This window comes from Aphelocoma coerulescens, chromosome 4 (genome assembly GCF_041296385.1).
Source record: "Aphelocoma coerulescens isolate FSJ_1873_10779 chromosome 4, UR_Acoe_1.0, whole genome shotgun sequence".
NCBI classification, from domain to species: Eukaryota; Metazoa; Chordata; class Aves; order Passeriformes; family Corvidae; genus Aphelocoma; species Aphelocoma coerulescens.
The window spans coordinates 21,977,057-21,999,835 of record NC_091017.1 but is presented as its reverse complement, the minus strand read 5'-3'; the positions used below and the strand labels follow the sequence as shown (position 1 = coordinate 21,999,835).

Here is a 22,779-nt window from a genome sequence, read left to right as displayed (position 1 = left end):
GTTTGAAATTCGAAGTATGGCTATTCCCTATAAATACCTATTAGCAGTAATAGGCTAATTGGCTTTTGCAATGCCAATGTGCAAACCTTGTATGTAGCGTATCAAAATGGAACTCCGGTCTTAAATGAAATCTTAATTCATGTGAGGATCTGCTAAACCTTTCTATTCACCTTGAATATAAGCTTGTAATACATCTATGCAAAAATGTTTCTCTCTACCTTTGAAATATACAGAATGAATGAAAATTGAAATTTCTTTTATTTGCCAAACAATTCTAAGCTTAAACAAAGCCCTTGACAGATTCTGTATGGTTTGCTCTACTTTTGGTAAATAGATACTGTTTGCCATCACTACACAGAGGCAGAAAAACCAGTGATAAGTTTGTTCACCACCTATTAAAACATGCAACACTGATTAAAGTATCTGATCATGATAAAGTTTTTATTTACCATTAGCAACATTGACTTTCCATTCTTTACAACAACAACCAGGCTCACAAACAATTTAGTTTTGGCAGCTTCATGTGCTAGCTCCAAAATGGAGAGCTCCATTAAACAAACTGAAATGCACATTAGAGGGACAACAAAGCATTCTAAAACCTTTTTAACAGACACCCTGCTGCATGGAATTTTTTAAAAAATAAATATTGAACAACAAGAGATATCTTTGAACTCCTCTGGTTAATAGACCTTACAGGCCTCCTGCTGAGCAGCAATAAATATGCCTCAAGAAATCAGTGTATCACTTCATACCATTTAATAATGCCACAATTGCTTTTGTTATGCAGACCGTATAGAAGGGTGAATGCTAACAGAGAGCAAAGCCATGCATTCATAGTGCCTTTCTTTCTTGTGTTAGTCAGCATAGCATCCCTGATTCAGTTCTATTCTCTTCCACCTGTAGGTCCTTCCAGTAGACAGCTGAGTCCACTTGAAGCATCCAGATAGAATAGTTTGGCATCCACTTTCCCAACTGAAGTTATTAAAACGAACTACTGTGATTCATGAACCATGGCTGAGGGGTTGACTATTCCTTTCACTTAGGTTCAAGATTTTTATTCATGTATCTGTATCTCTTTGAAATAAAAACCTAACAAAGACACCAACACGCAGAGATTCAATGTCTCATCTTATCAGTGCCTATTACTGGTAGTGAAGAATTTGACATTCACAAATCCCCATTCTAAATCTGCCTGTTCTGACAATTTCATTTGCACAAATAAGCTTTGTTGGTTGCTTCTCAATGGAATATTTTACTCTTGATTTTGTGTCTGGGCACAGTAAAGAGGACGTTTTGCTTTCCTATTATTATTTATTATCGATATTCTGTTATTAGATCTGGTCATATCTTCTAACTAAACTACTATTTTGAGGAATTAACTTCATTTCTGCATTCCTTCTGCTCTTAGAAACCTGGCAAGCAGTATGAATATCTTGACAACTTGTATGTAGAGATAGTTCTCTGTCTTTGATGATGATTTGTGTTTGTTTAAAAGATGTAGAGATTTTCCCACTGTGATCAGATCACAGAAAATAATCCACTTTTTTTAACCTCTTCTTTTACCAGTAAACTTTAGAAGTGATTCAGTGTAAAAACAAGTTAACCTATGTATAACTTGATAGTTCACTGAGAAGTAACTTACTTTAGTTAGGCATTTTATGACATCTGACATACATCCTTAACATGTGCCTGGGTCCAAGCAACATCTGAAGCCCCATCATGTCTGTGTCTTATTTTTCTTTATTGTTTTTCTTTCTGCATAATCTTTAATGATTGCACGTGCTTCCTCCAGCATAGGAATGGAAAATACAAGGGATATCCTGAGCTATGAGGAAAGCAAAAGTTTCCCCAAAAGTTACCTTCTCTCAGACACAGGGAAAAAATTTCTCCTGACTCTGTATCTGCAATGATTAGTTTAATACTCTAGGTGTGAACAAGGCATATTAAGTAGGCACCTCAGAAAAACTTTGTGATTTAACTTTAACCAGAGCCAACACGAACAGAAATTACAGGCATAAATTTTTATTCATATAGATGCAAAAATATTCCTTTTCCTTTTTTTCTTTTTTCTACAAGCTGAGAGAAGGTAAAGTGTTTCAAAAGAAAAAGCTATAGCTTTGATAACAAGATCAAATTGCTTTCACTATGTCACATACGTCCTAAAAGAATAAAGACAAAAAATGACAGTTTTTTATTCTCATCTGGAGGAAAAACTCTGCTGAAATGTGACTAATGAAAATACTTATACTATTGTGCACACTGCCACACTTTCAGCAGGAAAATTGCATTACTTCTCTCTTTCAGCTGAAATGCCTGACAGGTTTGTGCCAACAATGCATATTTTACAGGCTGCTCTATTTTCTTTTGAACAACGTCCCCTATAGGGAATATTCACAGAAGATAAAACTAACCCCTGAATTTCAATGTTTCAGGTAACAGAAGGATTACAAATTTCTCTTGGCAACCAGTTCTGTAAGCTCTTGACCTCTTTAGTTCCCAGCTTCTCCCCCGATTCCTGCCTGAATTTTATATTTTATAAAAATATAAATAGCCTCTTCCATCTTTCCAGCTTCTTTAACTGAACTGCTTCCCATCCTCTTAACTTTCAGAGCTCCTAGCCACAAATTTCTCCTGAACTTTCTTCCTTCTCAATGCTTCATTTCTTCCTTTTCCACAGTACCTGCAGTGAACTCCATCCCATATTTAATCACAATTTTCTTACATTTAACCCTTCCTTTGTTATCAGCACTTCATAACCCCACTCATTTTCTAAAGGGAACATAGCCCAGCCTCCCGGAAGTCTTACCCTTTGCCCTCCTTGTTTCTCTCTGGATCAGGTTCTCACTTTGCCTACTGCACTTCCTCCACTCCAGTAAGGAGACAGATTTCAAAAGTTGGCAAATTTAGACAAAAGTCTTCCAGGCTAACTGTCTGCCAAGTCTACAGATTTATAAAGACAATTTCATTTAGCTAAGTGTTCCCTCCCACTATTTACTCATGTTGCTTCACGTAACACAAGTTTCACAATGCTTATTTTGGGATAGTTTCTTCAAAATATACTCCCAACACTTAGAATCTGATCATTTTGGCTAGAGTGACTAAGTCAAAACTGTTAGGTTTTACTTTTATCAACTATAAGATGCCAAAAAAAGATGACAGGAGACTTCTGATTTTTGGAGCAGTCAAAACTAACGGCATTTCCTCTGATATACTAAAAAAAAAAAAAAGGTTATTCAGTGAAGAATCTTGTAGGAGTCACTTTTGGGAGACATGAATTCTGCTACAGTGCTGCCTGTTTCACAGCATCAGATTTAACAGGGTGGGTGTGTGGGAGTAACTTAAAACATACATATGAATAAAAAACAATTAAGTCATAAAAACTGAAGCTCTTCTTTTTATCCAAGATCTCTGTCTAAGCAACAGAAATAGACTTTAGTGAACAGCCTTCCATTAGTTTTCAAGTTATTAAAACTCCTCATCCTGTTGCAGATGTTCAAGATCCTGAAGCAGGCTGTTACGAAACATCTTAACTCCCCTCCTCAGGTTCTCTTTGGTATCAAACAAAGCATTTTATGTTGTGCAATGAATTGCTCCACCTATTACTAATGACTGCTTAAGTACCAGTGTTCCTCTGATTGCCAGTCAGCTCCAAATCCTAACAGCTATCCAGACTGTTGATGCAAATATAAATCTTACGCATTTATCCAACACTAATATTCTTCACAGTCAAAAAAGCCTCTCATAGAACAAAATCACAAAATGTTTTGTTACTATATCAAGAATTCAAATACAAAATACACATTTTAAGTGTAGTAATTTTGGAGACGTTTGTGTTGTTTGGGGGGCTGTATGCAGTTTGTTCATGAAAACATCTATGCAGCGAGTTATGAAAATTTTACAAGATAGATACTAAGTTATTCATCAGGTCTGTGTTATCTCAATGAATTTATTAGTTGTACTGAATGAATGCTATGAATATAGAAAATTATCTCAGAGGCAACAAAATGTGGTTTAGCATCTCATTCCTTTCCTGACTGATATATTGTTTGTTAAAAAGTGAATGAACCTAGATAAACACTCCTGAATCTAATTTCCATGTATCAAATCACAAAACGCACTCCCAAGTCTTTCATAGGCTAGAACGCACTTGACTTTAAATCAGAAAAATCTCCTGCTCAAAATGGCAAGCTTCAGGGTCCACAGCTAGTTTTCCAGCCCCTGCCAAGTCCTCAATCCAGGATTCATATTGCCTCCAGCAACACACTGGCAAGACAAGGGGACTGCAAATATAAATGACCTAACAAGTGACCCAACAGCATTTCCATTTCTCACCCCATTACCTTCTTTTTATCAATCAAAGGGATCAAAGGCCTGGAAGAAGCATCCTACCCTGAATTGCTGTAGCCTGGGGAAAAAAATACTGTATTTATTCAGAGTTTATTCTCACACAAGCAAAAGAATACAAATACGCAGCTTATAGGAAAGCATTCCAGAACTCACACTACAAAACCATTCATGGACACTGTTTGAGGGATCCACACAGCAGGAAATGATGTGCATAAGAAAGGACAAGGCCAAAATTCATCACGCTAAGAACAAAGCCAGGGCAATTTTCCCTTTTTATTTTCATAAAAAACAAGTGAGTGCAAACTACTTATGAATCATCTGACCTACAGGATGATAAACCCAAGATACTAATTTCTATTCACTACTCATAAGTTTCAAGTTCAGTGAATTAACTGTCCATTAGCTGTCTCCCTCAGAAAAGTCATCCAAAAGTTTCAGTTTTCCTATTGTATGTATTACTTGCATATGCTAACCTAAGAAAATACATACATATATCACAGCTGCAAAAATACTGCCCATGCTAAGGGCATCTGCCAAGATAAAAGACATGACTATAATCTTCAAGGGCACAGCAGACATTCCAGTAAAGTAATTTACCTTCTCTTTCTGAGGAAGTACTTTTTTTTACCAACACTGGATAGAAAGATTTTTCCGCTTAAGTATTACTCATTGCATAATGACCCCTCCTTTATTTAAAAATCAAGTGTAATAAAATACAGACACTGGATCAGCCACACTAGTTCAGTTAACCCTCTAACCTGTCTCTACCAATAGTAACTTCCATGTTCCCCTGACCTCTGTCCTTCTGCAGGGAAGAGATCCCAGTATGCGAGCAGAGTACATCAGGTTTTACCACCTCTTCCAATTCTTTCAGAAACACTTGTTACCTTCCTGGTGGCCTCTCTACCCTCTCATGCTTTCTCATCTGCCATCACTGGATATCTCAGGAGCTCGCTGTCAACCACCTCCTTTCTCTGGCACACCTGCTCCATAAAGTAGGATGGGCAAACATAAGAGACTGTGTGTACACATCGTGATGATCCCAGTTCCTGTGAGTTTACAATTTCTGCCCAACCCAGCAAGTTTGCAGGCAGAATATGACTGGGCAGAGCCCACAAATGAGCCCACAGCAAATGAGTTGGGAGCACAGTGGAGGTGTCAAAGGAGCTCTGTTGACAATTCCCTTCGGCTCCCTATACTTCAATACTGGACTCTTTTCTTCCCAGTTTCAAAGACCTTTGAGCATCTGACATACGAGGGTGGTCATGGGCATAATAAAGACAGAGCCAGACTCCTCTTCATGCTGCCCAGGGAATAGAGAAGTGCAAACTGAAATACAAGAAACCTAAGAAAAAGCTTTGTTCTTTTTTTAAACCATAAATCTGGACAAACACCTGGACAGGCTGCCAAGTGAGGCTCTGGAATCTCTACCCCCAGAGATACTCTAAACCCAGCTACGCACATCTCTGGGTGTAGGGATGCCATCCCTGACCCTGATTTGAGCAGAGGTGTTGGACCCTCAGATCACCCCCAGAGGTGCCTTCCAGCATCAGTTACTCTGTTTCTCTCCTACTACTGATTACCATACTGTGAAAGCTGGTAGGGAGCATTCACTAGATTTTTCACAAGACTGTTTAATGCTTGGTAAATCCCTGACCTCTCTCACAGGCCCACAGAATGACAGGCACTGAGCAGAAGGTAAGTATCTTCACCACAAACAAGTTGTTTCTTTGGTGGTGGTGCCATAGGTGGTGACATACAGATTTTAGTAGCCCACACACACACACAGACTGAGTGGTTTTCTTCAGGAAGACCATGTAACAATTTTGCTCCAGCACTCAACCTGTATGCAAAACATGGGCTTGTGGAAAATAGGTAATGAACAGGAAAGTAAAATGTAGAAGTCAAAATAAAATAGAAAAATAACCAAGCTGCTTTTACTTGACAAATGTATCCATCTATTTAAACAATATCGATCATTAGAGTGTATTTTAACATATTACCAGATATTTCTGTGCAGAAAAAAACCTTCCCTTCATATGGAAAAACAAATCCACAAAACTAGTATCAACTCTAAATGATGAGCAGCTTCAGAACAAGCAATCTTTTACATTAACTGGCAAAACTATTTGGGAAATGTAGTAAGACTAGCACAAAAGTGTGTTTTGTTAGAAAAATCCATCAAGTGCGTGTGCTTTACACTTATGTTTTGAGTCTCAATAAATAGCTATGATTTTCAGAAAAATATTAAAACAGAACACTAAGCACAATGCATTACAGGGGATGCCTACCTATAGTTTTAGAAGTTAAGTGTCCTGTAAATTAGTTCAGACAACGCTTAGAGCAAGTACTCCCATATTGGACCTTCAGAAAAAAAAGCATCAGATACGCAGCTTCTACTGGTTTTGCATGGGACAGAATTAAATTTCTTCACAGCAGCTTGCTTTTATGGTGCTGTGTTGTGGATTTGTCACCAAACCAGCGTCATCAATACAGGAAGACATGCTTTAGCTATTACTGCGTAAGGCTTGCACAGCGTCAGGACCCTTTCTGCTCCTCACACTGCCCTGCCAGAGAAGAAGCTGGGGTGAGCCAGAATTTGGAGGGGGCACGGTTGGTACAGCTGGCCCCACCTGACCAAAGGGATCCAGCCATATGATGTGTTCAGCAGTTCAAGCTGGGAAAAGAAGAAGGAAGGGGGAATGTTCGCAGTAAGGGCACTTATCCTCCGAAAGTACCATTAGGTGTGATGGAGCCCTGCTTCCCTGGGGATGGGGGGCTGAACACCTGTCCACCCATGGGAATGACTGAATGCATTCCTTAGTGTGCTTTGCTTGTGTGGGCAGCTTTCACCTTACCTGTTAAACTGCCCTTATCTCAGCCTGCAAGCTTTCACACTTTTATCCTTCCATTTCTCCTCCTCATCCTGCCAGAGGGAGTAAGCCAGTGGCTGAGGGGTGCAGCTCACCCACTGCAGCTAACCCATAAAAGCATGGAAAAAACGAATTCTGTTCTACTTTAACTACACAACAAACACATCTACCCACTGCCATGATGACTCTGGGATTTAAAATTGCTAATAGCTCTACCTTCTACCTGTATTAACATAACCCAATTCAATTTAAATAATTACTCCAATGTTAGATTAACAGTTTACCCTTTTATGGGCTATGATTATGTCCTTAAAGAAGTGCATAGAACATTACAGCATAAGCATTAAGTCATGTCTAAATTAATTTCTGTTGGCTACTTGATATCAAAAATTAATTCCAAGTGTTTAACAATTGCAATCTGATTTTCACAAGCCCTCCATTTGTTAAGAAACACCCATTACACTACAATTTCCCACAGGGTAGTTACCCAAAAAGCTTCTAGTTGACTTGACCTAAAAATCACAGCCAAAATGCTTAAATCCCTATCTGCCATTTCCATTTTTTTATGCTATTAGTATGCAAAAGGCACTTTATCCACACTAAATTAAGAATATAAGGCTCAAACTACTAAGTACCTATAGTCAGCAGTTTATTCCTATCTAGATAGCGCTGTTCAGCCTTATAAGATCAAAGTAGTCCTGACAGTTCCTGCTTTAAGTGGCTTCCACAGTTTCTTTTCACAAAGGAGCAAAACGCTAAATTCATTGCAAAAGGGAAAATTTTGTTACGTTAGTACAAATCTAGTTATAAATGAATGCTGTCAAGTCCACTTCTCATGAAGGGTGAACCACTGCCTTACAGGGTTTGCCTGAACAGTTCAGCAACAACTGATGTTCCTAAGTATTCTCCCTCAAGAAGCCCAGCACAGCAGATAGGAATTTGAATTAAGCAGAAATACAATAATTTGGTGACAGGAAAAAAATGGCCCATCTCTTTTAACTATGACACAGCTTTTAGAAACACCACAGACACCAAAGATAATACACGATATAGCAAGTTAAAAACACGTTGTAGCTATTCAGAGAAAACACAACATTGCTAGTTCTAAAGAAGGTTGTGCAGAAGACAATTAAGAGTGTGTCTATTTACTTACCTAGTTCATATTTTTGTAACGGTCTTGGCATATCTGAAAAAGATTGTTTTGTTTGAGGGTTTTTTCCCAACCTGAAGCCCTGAGCACTCAAATCCTCCCTCTAACCTTTCATTCACTGCCTTTCCAGGGCAGGCACTTAAGGCATTAATAATTAATGTGTCTCCAGTCTGTAGAAGGAGAGTGTAGCCCATAAGGTTTTCTCAAGCCTTTACAGGTCACATTTATGGGCCACAAAAATAGCCACATTCAAATTCCACTTTCAAATCTACTGGTTAGTCACCCTCTGAAGCTCATTCAACTCAAGTATTTTCAACAGCAGCTTCCACCTCATGTATTAGCCACACATTGCATAAAAATCTCAGCTTCCAGAAGGTCAGTGTTAAAGTAACCTCAAGTAAATATGGAAATCACTTCAATTCTCTCTAGACTATCAGCCAACCTAGTTTGATTCACACTCTGTGTTTAATCGTACACCAGAAAAATACCATACTAAGCACAGAGAAGAGGAACATAAAAAACATTCTAGCCCTTATTCATGATGTAGCAACTGGGTTAAAACTAATGCTTGATAAATAAGAGTACTCAGGTAACATTAAAAATAAAGTCATCTGTGAGAAGCAAGGAGCACATTTTCACGTGTTGCAGATTTGGGTACAGCCTGATAACGTACAATATCAAACACAGGAAGAGATTTGAATACAGTGGTTTGGATAATTGCTCCATCACTACAAATACCATTTCTGAAGTTTACTAGAAACCTGACTATTAACTGCTAAGTCCCCCCAAATCACTTAGGTAACAAAACTGAGGTACAGTTACACACACAGAATATCCAGGACACCAGCCACAATTTAGACACCAGCTGCTAATTAGAAAATTATCACAGAAGTTCTGGCCGTAACACACTTTCATTAGCAACCTCTGTTTTGACTTTCTGTTCCCTCCAGAGATACACTAGGAGTCTCAGATATTTACAGTTAACCTCTCTTTTGCAAGCATATTTCTGTGTCAATCATTTACCTTTATTCTATATTCCTGAAATGTCAGATAGCCCCCTCTATACTGAACTAGTAAACGATTAATTGTTTTAATTTAATGTTCAACTAACGTATTCAACCACTTCCATTATCAAATTGAATTCCTGCCCATGAAATACTGCCCTGTATTCTGACACTGGGTTTTGCATATGCTGTTCCTAATTTATGTTGTAAGTACATTTACTGAGATGCTTGGTACTTGGAGCATCCTCACATAACAAGCATAGGACAAGCGTGAGGAAAGGGGGATTTTGGCTAAGCATCAGCACTGGATGTGTAAGCAAAAAAAAGCTCAGTAAAAACCTCAGTAATACAGTACCCAGCATGCATCTCAAAAAATTATCTTTAGTCAAGGCAAAAAAGTAAAGTGAAAATTGAGAAAGGAAATGAAGCAAACTTCGTGGTAACTGCAGTTACTGTAGTGCATGATAGCCAGTATGGGAGAAAACACGAATGCAACTATTTGACAGCTTGGGAACAGGGCAATGAAGACTTGTATCACTGTTAAAGCTGAGGGGAAAAAAGCTGGGATGCCCTCTGGTCTCAAAAGTCCTTGGCAACAAATGGTTTTATATCTAATATATAGGATCCATGGGAAAGATGAAAAGAAAGAAATGGCACAGTCAAAGCAACAATCCGGAAAAATAAGTTGTGCAGCTCTAATTGGGCTGGCACAAGTCGGCAAGGCTGCTTTGCTCCAGGCAAAGGAAGCTGATGATGCAGCACTGAGGGCAAGCACGAAAGTTTTTACCTGCAAGGGTGAAAAGCTGAAGCTGAATTTAAGAAGCAAAAAACAGGCAACATTTAGAGAAGATTCAAGTATGAGGAACTAAAGAGAAAACTGTGCAAAGAGTGCCCAGAGAAATGCAGTCCTGCAGTACATAATGTTCGCCCACTGAAACAAGAAGTTGAAAAATAAGGAGTTTTTTTAGTTAAATAGTACATATGCTGAAAGACAGGTGTGGGCAAGGGAGCAATTATAAAGACAAACCACTATTTTCCTTGTAAGAAATAGCAGAGAGGCAGAAAGGCAGGTTTGCAAGAGCCAAATGTAAGCAGTCACATTTCTAGACAGAGTGAAAACACATATATGCATGCAGGACAGTGTAGCTCATGTCTTGAAGTTGGGCAGTGTGGCCTAGGTGCTCCCATCATTCTCTCAAGTAGTTTTTTTTAACTTGAAGTAATGCACAATTACTTCCATTCGTATCATCCTTCATGACTATCTGGTTTTAATGACTGTAATTTGCTAGCATTTAAAAATCTCTATCAGCAACTTTACCTAAAAATTGCAATTTTTTTAACGTTTCATCTTTGTATTAATAAATGTGATATTCAAGATACTCATCTTTCCATATTAGCCACTACTATGAGAAGTGATGGATAATTCTGTTGCTCACACACCCCTCACTTTCTCTTAGTTCCGAGTACTGTTACACATCAAGTCTTCTTCCCCTGCTGTTCTGTCTCCTAATTCTCCTAAAGAACTTACTTAGAGTAATTTGGTGGTCTGATCTTTTTCTTTTAATGTGGTTAATCTAAGTCTCTTTGTGTCAACTCTACAGGTTTACATTCCTTTTCCTCGTCTTGCAGGACTGCTTATTTCAGACCATTCAAGTCTTCTACTGTGCTGCTTCACATTTTCCTTCTTTTTGCCTCTCTTACACATTGGAAAAGAAGAACCACCTAGGCAGAAACAGCAGGCTAAACACAGCTTCTACCAATCTTCTGAGACATAGTTAACTAGTCTATATGGTACGCCTAAAGATTTAAATTTGTTAACTCACGAGTTCATTGTTGGAGCATTAGACTGACCAGAGTTTATACAGCAATATCAATCTCTTTAAATTGCTTCACTATCAACACTTTTCACCTGGAAAGGGTCTATTATATTGCCCAGGCTAATAACATTAAACTGCTCGAACGCGTGTCCTGAATTGCAGTGAGCGCTCTCCAAAACCATTCCTGGTGAAACGGCGCCCTCTTGTAGCAGAAATCGGTCACTGCAAGAACGGCAGCTTTGTAATGAACACGTTACCTGGCAATCCAAGTGGTTCACCTCAAGTGTTTGTTTCAGATCATTATTTACAATACTACGAAATTGGCACGTTTGCAGAGTTATTTTGAAACATTTTTTGCTTCTCTCAATTTCATTCACAAACAGCATTGTTCTTAGCCAGTATATAAATTACTTTCAGCACCTCGCAAGTTAGTTAAGGCCACTCTTAAGGGAAGCAGTGGCCCTGTAGGTTTGATACATATTCCCAGTATTTAGGAGGTATCCAAGCTTTTACCTTTTACCTTCGAAACAGGAACTGATAATGATGCAAGAATACTCTGCTGAGCAAGTTGTGTAGGATAAAGAACAACTTCCCAGATGCTAATTTTTTTTTATTTCCTGTCTCCTGTGAAAATCTCACACCCCTTGAGAGAGATTTTCTGGCTCCTCACTCCCAGTCCCTTAGCAGAGGCAGCTCACACTGCCTGCTAACAAGAAAAAGAACATAAACAGGGGCAAAGATACAAAGTTTCTTCAGCTTAACAAGACATCTGGGTGCTGCCAGCAAACCCGCATTTGCAGCCACAGCCACTCACGCAGTGCCGCCAAGCAGAACTGCACAGCAAGGCTGCCCTTGCCATGGGGGCCTCTGCTCTCCCCCATCGACTTGCCATCCCCTTAAATGGCTGTGGTTCATTTTCCTCCAGAACTGAACAAAATGAATACAGACAGCCACACGACTCATGTTATTCTAGCCACACAGGAAAGTGAGCTGTAGGTTTTTTATAATACTTTTGTGTAATAATGCCGATTCTTTACCTACTATTTATTCTTCATTAGCATCATTCATTGGTAGCCATCTGCTACGCTGGTGTTAAACATGAATTGATTGTGACAAGCATTTTCAAGGGGCCTTTTTACTGTTCAAATACATATTATTATGAACATTCAATTTCTTCATATTTTTTTTTCTTTTGCTTCCAGGAAACTCTTGTTTACTCTTTTGTCTTCTGGTTGTTTGTGGGGAGGAGAGGGTGCAGGGCATGTTTTCAGGTTTGGTTTTGTTTGATTTACTTCCTAAACCTCACTTTTTACTAAAAAAAGCTCCTATTTTCTTAAGATAGGAAATGATATTCATACATATTGGGGTAAAAGCAGGGATAATTTTACCTTCACTCATGAGCATGGTCACTATTCTTGTTTTAGAACTCCTTGGTCTGTGACTAATACCAATAAGCATGGGCAAAACCATGTGAATCTGTGGACGATCTTGCTAATAGCAGTGTGGGAAAAAAGCCCATGGATTTCATATACAAAACACAAAGAAGGGACTCAGATTACCACCTAATCCCACCCACAATTTGCCTGCTTCCTGTTGTTCTTGTTGTCACCTTCCTACTTCCATCATTAATATAGGGCTAAATAGAATGAAATGCTACAGCATCAGTGTAGCCGAGTATTTAAATGAAAAAAGAGCTCTGCCTAACAGCTTGGGTCTAACAACCCAAAAAAGGTTCACAGGCCTGAGGCAAGGTTAACCAGTATTTTAGGGCATGAACTCCATCTGCGTAATGCTCTGCATGCCTACTTGAAACAGCATCTTTAAATGTCTTCACGTTCTTTCTAGCTTTGAAAAAACACGTTATTCACTGAAACTTGGATGCAAACTTCCTGCAAAAACAGAGAAACACTAAAAGCTCCATGTTTTAATAGCACAAGCAAATCAGCAACACATGGCAACAAGAAACTCTTCCCAGAAAGTATGCAAACCTTTTCACAGCGCCACACCCTGCAAAAAAATACTTTTAATATCCAAAGCTGAGCCTGGGTCACATTTTGGAAGCCTGAGACAGCTCCTGCCCTCTTTATTACTGCTGGTTGTGAAGTCACTGCTTCTCACTATGGTTACACCAATCACAGAAAAATATGAGACTTACACCCGTGGGAATAAAACTCACCATGCTGTTCATTTTGGAAGAGGATGAGCTTGCTCTCTGCTTCCGTAGGCTGTTAAGCTCCTCTTCATTTCCGTCCTTTGGTTTTATGATCAGCCGGCTGCCCCCAGCAGTACCTTCTGAAGAGGACCTCAGGCGTTTCTCAACAAATCTGCCTTCCCTGTATGGACTGAGACTATTGGCAAGATCAACTGCAAAGAGAGAAGCAATCAGCAGCTGTTACAGGGAATTGCTCTCTACAACTATTTTCTAAATCAGAACACTGCTTTGCTTGAAATGCTTACACTGAAAGGGAATCACATGAGAAACGTTCTGTAGAAAGCAGACCGTGCTTACCTAGACAAAAGTGTCACCTGGGCCCCAGTTCAGCCCCCAGGCATGCTCAGCACACTACAGCTCAGTCCAGGGCTCCACATAGAATCCAGAAGGACTCTTTGCTCCGTCCTTTTCTTTCTCCCCTCATCATAGGACACTTTCAAACTGCTGTCAGTAAAGTCTACCAGAGAAACTGTCACTTGTCCAGTGGTGCCAAAACCCAACCTGCCTCACCCTGTGCCCAAAGGCAAGTCCAGCTTTTGAAGGGCCAGGTCACAACTTTGTTATCCCTCCATAAAGCCAGGGATGCACACTGGTTTCCACTTCTGTGTAGTCCTTGTTTAGCCTTGCACCAGCACCCTCCAAATTCAGCCTGCAGGCAGCAGGCAAAATCCCAGTCCAGTTAAAACAATAACACATCAGGAAAGAGGAGAAAAAGATATATTTTGACATGCTAGGGCAAATTTAGAGATGGGGAAAGATAAAAGAGTAATAGAGTAATAAATGTCACACATATAGAAAATCTTCTTTTGCATTTTGCAAGCGAAGAGACATTTTCTCTAAGGGTTCTCAAAAAAAATCCATATCATAAAAATACATAAAGGTATACTGAGAAATATACGGCATATCAAAACTGCTCATATATGAATGTCACATTCACCATGCTATCTATAATGACATCAGCTATGAGACCAGGTACAGAAGAGAAAATATCTATTACCAAAGAAAATGCACAGAAATATTTTGTATTGACAGACAGGTTCAAATACTGTTTTAGAAAACCAAATGTTCAAACCAGTCTGTTTGCAACAGGTATAACTACTTATAACCATATCTTGCTGAATGCCATGTAAGCTTTTTCTGTATTTGATTCACTTCATATGGCAGGATTTTATCTTTTTTTCAATGGTTCTTTTGCATGCTTGACCAATTTCTAATTTGAAACACATTCTTCACCACACAAGCAAAAAAAAAAAGGCATTAAAAAACCGTAACAATTAATCATCAACTTTTATACAGTGCAGTATTAGCTCTAGTGTCTCTGTGAACAAGAATCCAATTTACAAAAATCCCTCTATCATGATTCCAACTCCCATTAGCTGCTTTCCTGAAATACAAATTAAATATCCAATTGCCAGTGCATGAGTTTGAAATGCAGTGGGTATTTCTAAACATCCCTCCAAGCTCCTCACTTGCTGTCCTGCAGTACACTCTAGCAAGGCAGATTCTGAACTAAGAGCTCATTCACAGATAAGACAATGTGGCAAGGAAGACAGAGTGCTCTGGACCAGTAACATATATAAATGGGAATATTTTTTTTCCCCAAAATGACTACGGTTCTGAGGGAAAGAGGTGCCCTCTGGTGAAATATAATTCAGTGGATTACTTTGACTTTATATTGCTATTTATGTACAAGATACCCAACTAAGCCTTGCAGTGACTAATAATTCAAAAAGTAAGATTGCTTTTGATTGCTTATAATCTACATGCCTAGATAAATAGCCAAGAAAAATGATGGGTGTGAATTAATATGAGTTTATACTTACCATCATTCATCTTCTCATACAATCACTACAAATGCTGTCTTGTTAACTCTCACAAATTTTGGCCCATCACATACAGCCTCAGGATTACTCAAGAAAGCACCAGCCATTAAGTAGGACTGAGAAAATAAACTGTCAGAGATAAATGTCTTCTGACAGGTGCCCTTCACTCAAGGGCCTGGCGCCTTATTTATCTGCATCTCTATCGATTGGGATTTCTAGGCACAGTCTTTCCACTTGATCTTGTCAGTATTTCCAAATTACTCTTCATAAACTAAAGACCCAGTGTGAAATTTAGACGGTGATTAACTCCCTCAGTTTCACTGATGACAAAATGGGAATTTGGACACTTATTTCAGATGGAAGCAGAAACAAGATCTCTCGTACTTTGACAAAATATCACTCTGAGTTACTCTATAACATCAGTTGAATAGAGAAAGCAAGACTCTAGAAATTTCTGAACCCAGATCAATATAAAGGAAACCGTATTACTTCCCATAATCAGACTACAAGAAGGTTTGTTTCTCTGGTGATGTTTCTATCCCAAATTACGCAACCCCATAACTCAAGTCCAAAATAGCCATGTTTCAAAAAATCACAGCTTCGGCCTTTAATGAGAGCTGGGAATCAATACTCGCTTTCTTAATTCATTCTTTACTACAGCAAAGCATAGCCACAAACAACACTGATGGGTGTTTGCAAACTGTAAAACACAAGCTCAAAAAAATCATAGACTTTTTCTTTAATTCCTGCAGTTTTGAAGGAGGACACAATTTTTACTTTTTGAACTTCATAGCTAGCACTTGCAATTCTACAAAAACACTTTATGACAAAATAATCATCATATAAGAAATGAGGCCAGCCCCACCCCCCCCAAAACCCACCAAACTCAAAAATGAAAAGACCATGAGACGTACCTTTAGGATGGTTTGATTCATAACCCTGTTGTGTTTTAAAGGACTGAGGTTCAGAACATGGAACAGACTTAGACTCCACTACAGGAATTGTGTCTCTCATGTGCTTGGAGGGCATGCTTTCATCTCTGCTCCCACTCAACCCCTGTGCCTTTGGAGAGAGTGTCACTGGTTCTTCACTATGCTGTAAAGTCAAGGTTCCTAAATGTGCGCTTTCTGAGTTATTTTTTTCTATATGCCTGGCATCATTAATATGTAGTCCATTGGCTTGCAACAGTACTTTTGCTTGATTAGCAACTGAGGTTTTGAATAAGGTACTGGATTCCACGCTGCACGAGCTTGCGTGACTCACAGGAGATACACCAGCAGAATGGCCAATACTTTGCACAGTATCTGTCTCCCTCGTAGGAGCAGCAGCAGGATTAAAAAAGATCTGAGAGGTAGAGACATCATGGCCAAAATCCTCTGCGAGCACTGCCCCAGGCCCACTGCTGGGCAGGGGATCAGCCTCTGAAACAGAGTCCTCAGTCAGAGCGACAAAGTCCGAGGGGGTCTGGGCAGCTGTGAGGTCAGTCGAGAGCAGCGGGGACTGCAGGGAGCTGCCCATGCACTCCGTCGTCTCAGCCGAGCATGGAGGAGACGACTTGGCCATCACAGGTTCGCTTTCCACATAGGATTTAACTTCCAACAAGCACCTGGGCTGCTGCACGGAGGAAACCAACTGACTCTCAGGAACTGGTTTGGAAAATTTGTAGTGTGATGAAAAAGATTTAGTGAGAAGTTTTCGTGTGGACTGTTTGACAGAATATCGGCTTTGCTCTTCTGCAAAGCCTGAATCATCACCCTCATTTTTCCCAGAGCTTATGCAATTGATAAAGACATTCTTATTAGCTGAGGGCTCCTTTCCCTTTTCAAAATCATCTGTCAAAGACCTTGTTATCTTCTTGTTACGTGAGCTGCCAAAGCCAACTGAATGCCTTCCTCTGCTTTTTATGTGTTCATCTAAGCTGAGTTTTTGAAAAGTGCTAAGAGAGAACTGAGCACCATTTGAGACATTAACATTTTGACTCACTGAGTCAGGCTTCTGCTCACTCCCTTTCTTGTTATGGAAGCTAATGGAAGGAGTGCGGAAAATACTCCGTCGCTTTCCTGTGCTCCCTGAGCTGGAGTTCGTGCTGGATGGGGAGGAGGTGTGGACACCAATGGCATTAGCAGAAGAAGGCGAGGAAGGAAGGGAGTCGTGTCTCCGGCTAACACTTCTCCTGAATATTGGCAAACGAGATACAAGAGTTGATCGTCTGGATCCCGAGTCCCCCATCAGGGCACAAAAAAGGGTCCGTGGTTCTCCACAGCCAATAAAGTAACCTGGGATGAGAGAAAAATAACGGGGAGGGGGGAAGGAAGATAAATTATTCAGCCTCAAAGACCACTCAAACAGACTCTTCAGTCAGCCTAAATACATGAGACATCAACATCATTTTGTTGCGTACAATTACTGAAGACACTTAGAATTTCAAAGCAGCTTTCAATGGACAGCACTGAAAACCTCGCAAGTGAGTAACGATATCGCTAAAATATTCTACAGATGAAAGATCCAGTTTTATATATGGTATTTTACAACACTACTGTTACACTGGGTTACAGTACAAAATCTAAATGCCAAAAGATATACAAACATATCACCCAGATGCCCTTGTTTTGTAAGTTCTTCTTATAAACTGTAAGCTCTCTCAGAAGATACTTGATTTTTCATGATCTGAGTAGAAAAAAAATCATTATTTTACATTTCTAAATACCCAGATTTTTGCAAGAAAGAAGAGGATTTAAATTTTCCAATCTTCACTGAACCTTTGGTTGGATTTTTAATTACTTTTACACACTTCTGTTAAAGGCTGTATGTACCACTTCGCAGTATAGAAAATGATGGCATTGCAATCCAGCCAAAACATTCAACACCGAAAATTCTTCCTAAAGAATTGTAAGTTCAAGGAATTTACTGTCAAAATATGGGATCATGTTTACAGATTTGAACTTTAATGTTTCCTTTGAACGTTTCTCTGAAATCCTCTCATAGCCTTTTTGCTTATAATTAGCTACATTTTCATGTCTTTTGAAATTAGTGAGAAGTGTTTCCATGCACAAGCACTTGGCATTTTTGATAAATATTTAAGCAAAACTTATTTTCATCAGCACTGTAGATGTATTGGAAGAACATTAATCTTTATGAAATATATACCAGTTCTACCTCTTTTTGTTCTCGTTAAAATAAACTACCACTGTGAAAGACAGGACCACAGAGAGAGAGCAATAAAAACATGTAATATATAATCACAAGAACATAAGAGGCTGCAGGAATAATGCCCCAATGTAACTTCCTGAGCTGCTGGTGTTCAGCACATAAAAATAAAACCCAAGTCATTTATCTACACAATGTCTGTGTGTCAAGTGCAAAAACAAAGTAATTCATCTAACGAGCAATTTAGTATGTGTTATGTGGCTAGAACAAGTATCTATGAGCAATACATATATTAGGTAGTGTATAAATACATACACACATATATAAATGAAAACAGAATTTTTAAGTAATAATGAAATTACATATATGTTATATAACTGTGAAAGAAAGGGAAACAAGTAAGTTCAGAGACTGTTTCTGACTAGACACTGGACTGCACTTTTGTGCTGTTAACACTTTTTTTAAATGCTAGTACAGCTCCAGTCTGAACATGCAGTGCCAAGCTGCCACAGTATTCACAAGCACCAGGAATCAATACGCAATTTTGTAGTTTAGGATGAGAAAAACAGTTTGGGAATAGTCACTAATTGCTAGAAGTCATCAGGGATCACTGGTGATCCCTCATGGCAAGCAAATCTTGATCTAGTCAATGCCCAGGTTCTGTGATTGAAAACCCAATCTGAATTCAGTCTAACTGGGGCAAAACTGACAACATAGGACCACACAGAGTTACTGGATTAACTTTACATCCACCAGTGAACTGAAGCACAGCCAGTTGTTCCATTTCACTGACAGATAGGAAAGTTTGCATTTAGACCACTCTGTAAGAGCGACTGCAGAGGACACAGGACAGAGATGCCGAGGTCCTGTGAGCTCCCATGAGAGCTGGCGTTATCCCAGCTTGTTCACCTGCCCACAACTCTGCCTACTGAAAATGGGCTTTCGAAAGCCACATGAAACCCTCTCCCGTCCTTCCCCTACAAGCTTCTCTCGCTTCTTTCATCACTTCAAGACCTAACCGTGTTGGGGTTTCTTTGCTGTTGTGACTCTCTACCTGCAGGCTTACTGGTATGTATGGATAAACACACACAGGATTTTTAGAGATTGTGAGGGTTCTTCCCTGTATTTTAAGGAGACCATAACTGCTGAAAAAAGACTTTAGAATGCATGTCATAAGTTAGCAAGCATAGTCCCGGAAGGGATGTCCTTGCAAAGGGGTGCTTACAGCTTCCTCTGGGACCTGATAGAACCTATCAGTGGCCAGTTTGAATATGGACAATTCTTTAAGCCACTTAAAGTTGTGGCCGCCTCTGTGATACACACTTAAGAATAGACAAACTCCCCCCCCCAAGCACAAGAGCTCTCTCTCTCGTTTCCAGTGCTGGGACAGGTGGCTGCGGGCCCCGTGTGGGGGCCAGCAGGCCATGGCCATCCTGGAGTCAATGGACCTGTTCCATCCATGGAACCCCCCCGCATTGCCTTGCTGTGGGCAGCCGGAGCGGCTTGGCTCTCCCCCCTCTCCACTCCGATAAGAAAAATTCCAGCTGCAAGGCCGAGGTGAGATTAACCCTTTTATTGCTGTGAAGAGCTGAAAACCTGAGGGAAGAGAAAGAGGAGATGCTTAAAGCTGAAAGTCTGCTGTGAAGCTATGATGTATCAGAGTACCCACTGTAATTTCATGAAGATATGGGGGGTGGAGTGTTCAACTCATAAGCAAAAGCACCTGCGCTGAGATAGGCAGATGCTGACACAGCTGTAATTTCATGAGACGTTTTGGACAGGGAGAGATGGACTAGATTAGGACTTTTGCTCCAAATGGGAAAGGAGAAACCTCAGTTCCTAGAGATGCTCCCAGCGACAGTCCTAAAGATGAGGAAGACCCTTTTCTCCCCAGGAAGGAGAAGGGCCTCTGCTTTTGTTTCTGAACGGCTCAACCTTAAAACTGTACCCCAAAAACTTTCAAGAGTGGACCCTCGAAAGCAGTTGCGGGAAAAGCTGCAAGTCGGGGGAAGGGACTCACACGCGAGCAGAGAGACTCCTCTTCCTAAATGGACTGAACAATATTTGGAAGTGGGCGGCTGTCTCGTTGTGATACTGTTTTCATAGCATGAGCAAGAGAGACTCCTCTTCCTAAATGGACTGAACAAGGTTATTGTGGAAGTGGTAAACAGACTGAACATCTCAAGGGTTGTCTTTTTACATTGTCAGTGGGAGAAGGGAGGAAGGTGGGGGAGGAGGAGAGTTCTGAAGGTGTGCAATGATTTTTTTTCTTCTTTTAGGTCTGTTAATAAACTTCTTTATATCCTTTCAAGTTTGGTGCCTGCTTTGCATTTCTCCTAATTCTTATCTCACAGAAGATAAACAGTAATGAGTATTTTGGACCAAACCACTACAGTAAATTGGTGTTTCTGCCCGGTTAAAAACTGAACCCGCAACAATGCGGTTTTACAATAGCAGTAGATGAACACAGTGTTTTTAAAATACCTTATGTCTCTATAGATATTTTATGGTCGTATAAAACATTTGCTGCCACTGCTCTCTCTCCTGCCCACAACTTAAATTGTCAGTTCACTGAAGAACAAGACATCCTAGTTTATAATTACAGTATTTTCCAAGTTCAGAGCAGAAGGAAGCAGAAAACTGAGCAAAAAGCACACTCTGTAACTTGCACTGGAAATACAAAGGCTGTGTCTAAATAATAGAGATTATTCCTAAGGATTGACCCTGAAAAAACATAGCCTTGGCTTTCCAGGTGGTAATAAATTTTAATAGAATACATTGCCTCTAACAGCAGATAACAAAACGGCATTTACTCAGTGATTCTGCCTTTCCTGTCTCTTGAAGGAAGAACACAAACTGTCAGCATTCCTCTTATTGTCTTAGCAGCAGAAATCCTCAGCCATAAAATATGAACTAAGTACAATACACTGTTCTTTCCAGGTCTACAATAGCTATCAGAGGACATTTCTTAAAACATATACCCTTGTGTAAATATACCTATATACATGCATGCCCATGTGCATATACTGTTTCAATGTTGTGAACATTCTAGTAATATTTTTAGTATTATTAATGTAATATAATTATGTATCATTTACACACACACACGCACTTTACACTGGTAAACCACCGAACTTTAGCACTAAGTTTGACAATTTTTCTACTTGCAATACAAGAAAAAATAACAAGTATTTCCAGACAGCAATACTTACAGGTACTAATGAAATCTGATCTTGTATTAATTTTTTTGCTTACTGCAGGGGAGTTATAAACTGCCATATATGTCCTATTATGACTAAAAATAGGAAGTGTTTCCTTTCAGTCTCCATATTTAACATGATTATTTGTACTTAATAACTTCACAGCAGTAACCCTTACAGAGTGAAATTCACTCCAGCTACATCTTCTCTACAAAACCATTAATTTTCATTATCTAACATCCTCATCCCTACCAGCATCATTCTTAAAATCTTCAACAGAAGAAAAAGAAAATAGCAGAGAAAGACACCTTGGTAGGCTCCTCATTTAGGACAAAATATATTTTGCATCATTATCACATAATGAGAACACTCAAGAAAACAGTCCCACTATTCTGTACAGAGGTGTGAATCTTGATCAAATACACAACCATCACTTTGTAATACTTTCAAATTCCAAAATGCAGTTAGCTGCTGAAACTGAAGTGTTTACTCAGTGCTGCACAAGACAGACATTAAATTTTGCTTTTTATGGAATGGATTTTTGATGCATATTTTTGCAGCTGGCATTACACGAGACAGAGTTTGATAAAATGAAGGAAATGAATAAGTTACTTTGAAAACAATTGCAGCCAGAGTAATACTGGATTATTTTAGAATCTTCTCTTCCTCAAGAGCTTGGCTACAGTTCACAGTTTCTGAGCTCCTGTGCTCAGACCAACAGAAATGAGAAAGTGTGAGCAAAATATTTTCCCTCTTAATAGAAATTTTAGAAGTTAATCAGATGGAAATAGCTTCCTTTCCTGTTGGTCTGCACCAAGATCTTGCAAAAAGCAGATTAATCTCAAAAATATCTTAATATCACATATTTAATTGCCAGAGAAACCCAAGAAGTCAATTTTTTTATACTTTGGCCTTATTCTTTCCCCATAGGAGGTCTTCAGCAGAACAATCCAGCTAATATTGTAATATTTGACCTCCATCTTGCCTACAGAAGTTGTCTGAGTATAAAAAAAACACAGAATAAAAAAATTATACAAGCAGCTCTGTATTGTATATATCATTGTATCTTGTCAAAAGAGACAAATTGTTCAACTTCCAGACAGTGAATGTAACTGCAGCAAAAATCCCTCAAGCGTTAAAACAGGCAAAATTGTCAAAATATTACACCAATATCTCCAGAGAAATCTACTCCCTCAATTCACCAGC

General features: G+C 39.3%; 1 protein-coding gene across 19 annotated transcripts in view; it reads right to left on the bottom strand.

The window, feature by feature from the left end:
• The window catches only part of CCSER1 (coiled-coil serine rich protein 1), a 666,540-nt gene that overhangs the window by 531,060 nt on the left and 112,701 nt on the right, over window positions 1-22,779 (bottom strand). For all 19 annotated transcript variants that reach the window (XM_069013059.1, XM_069013052.1, XM_069013053.1 and 16 more), the window contains 2 exons: window positions 16,141-17,502; window positions 13,368-13,555 (listed from right to left, as the gene is read on the bottom strand). In XM_069013059.1, the coding sequence (XP_068869160.1) occupies window positions 13,368-13,555; window positions 16,141-17,502 (1,550 nt within the window). The remainder of the gene's footprint in view (window positions 1-13,367; window positions 13,556-16,140; window positions 17,503-22,779) is intronic.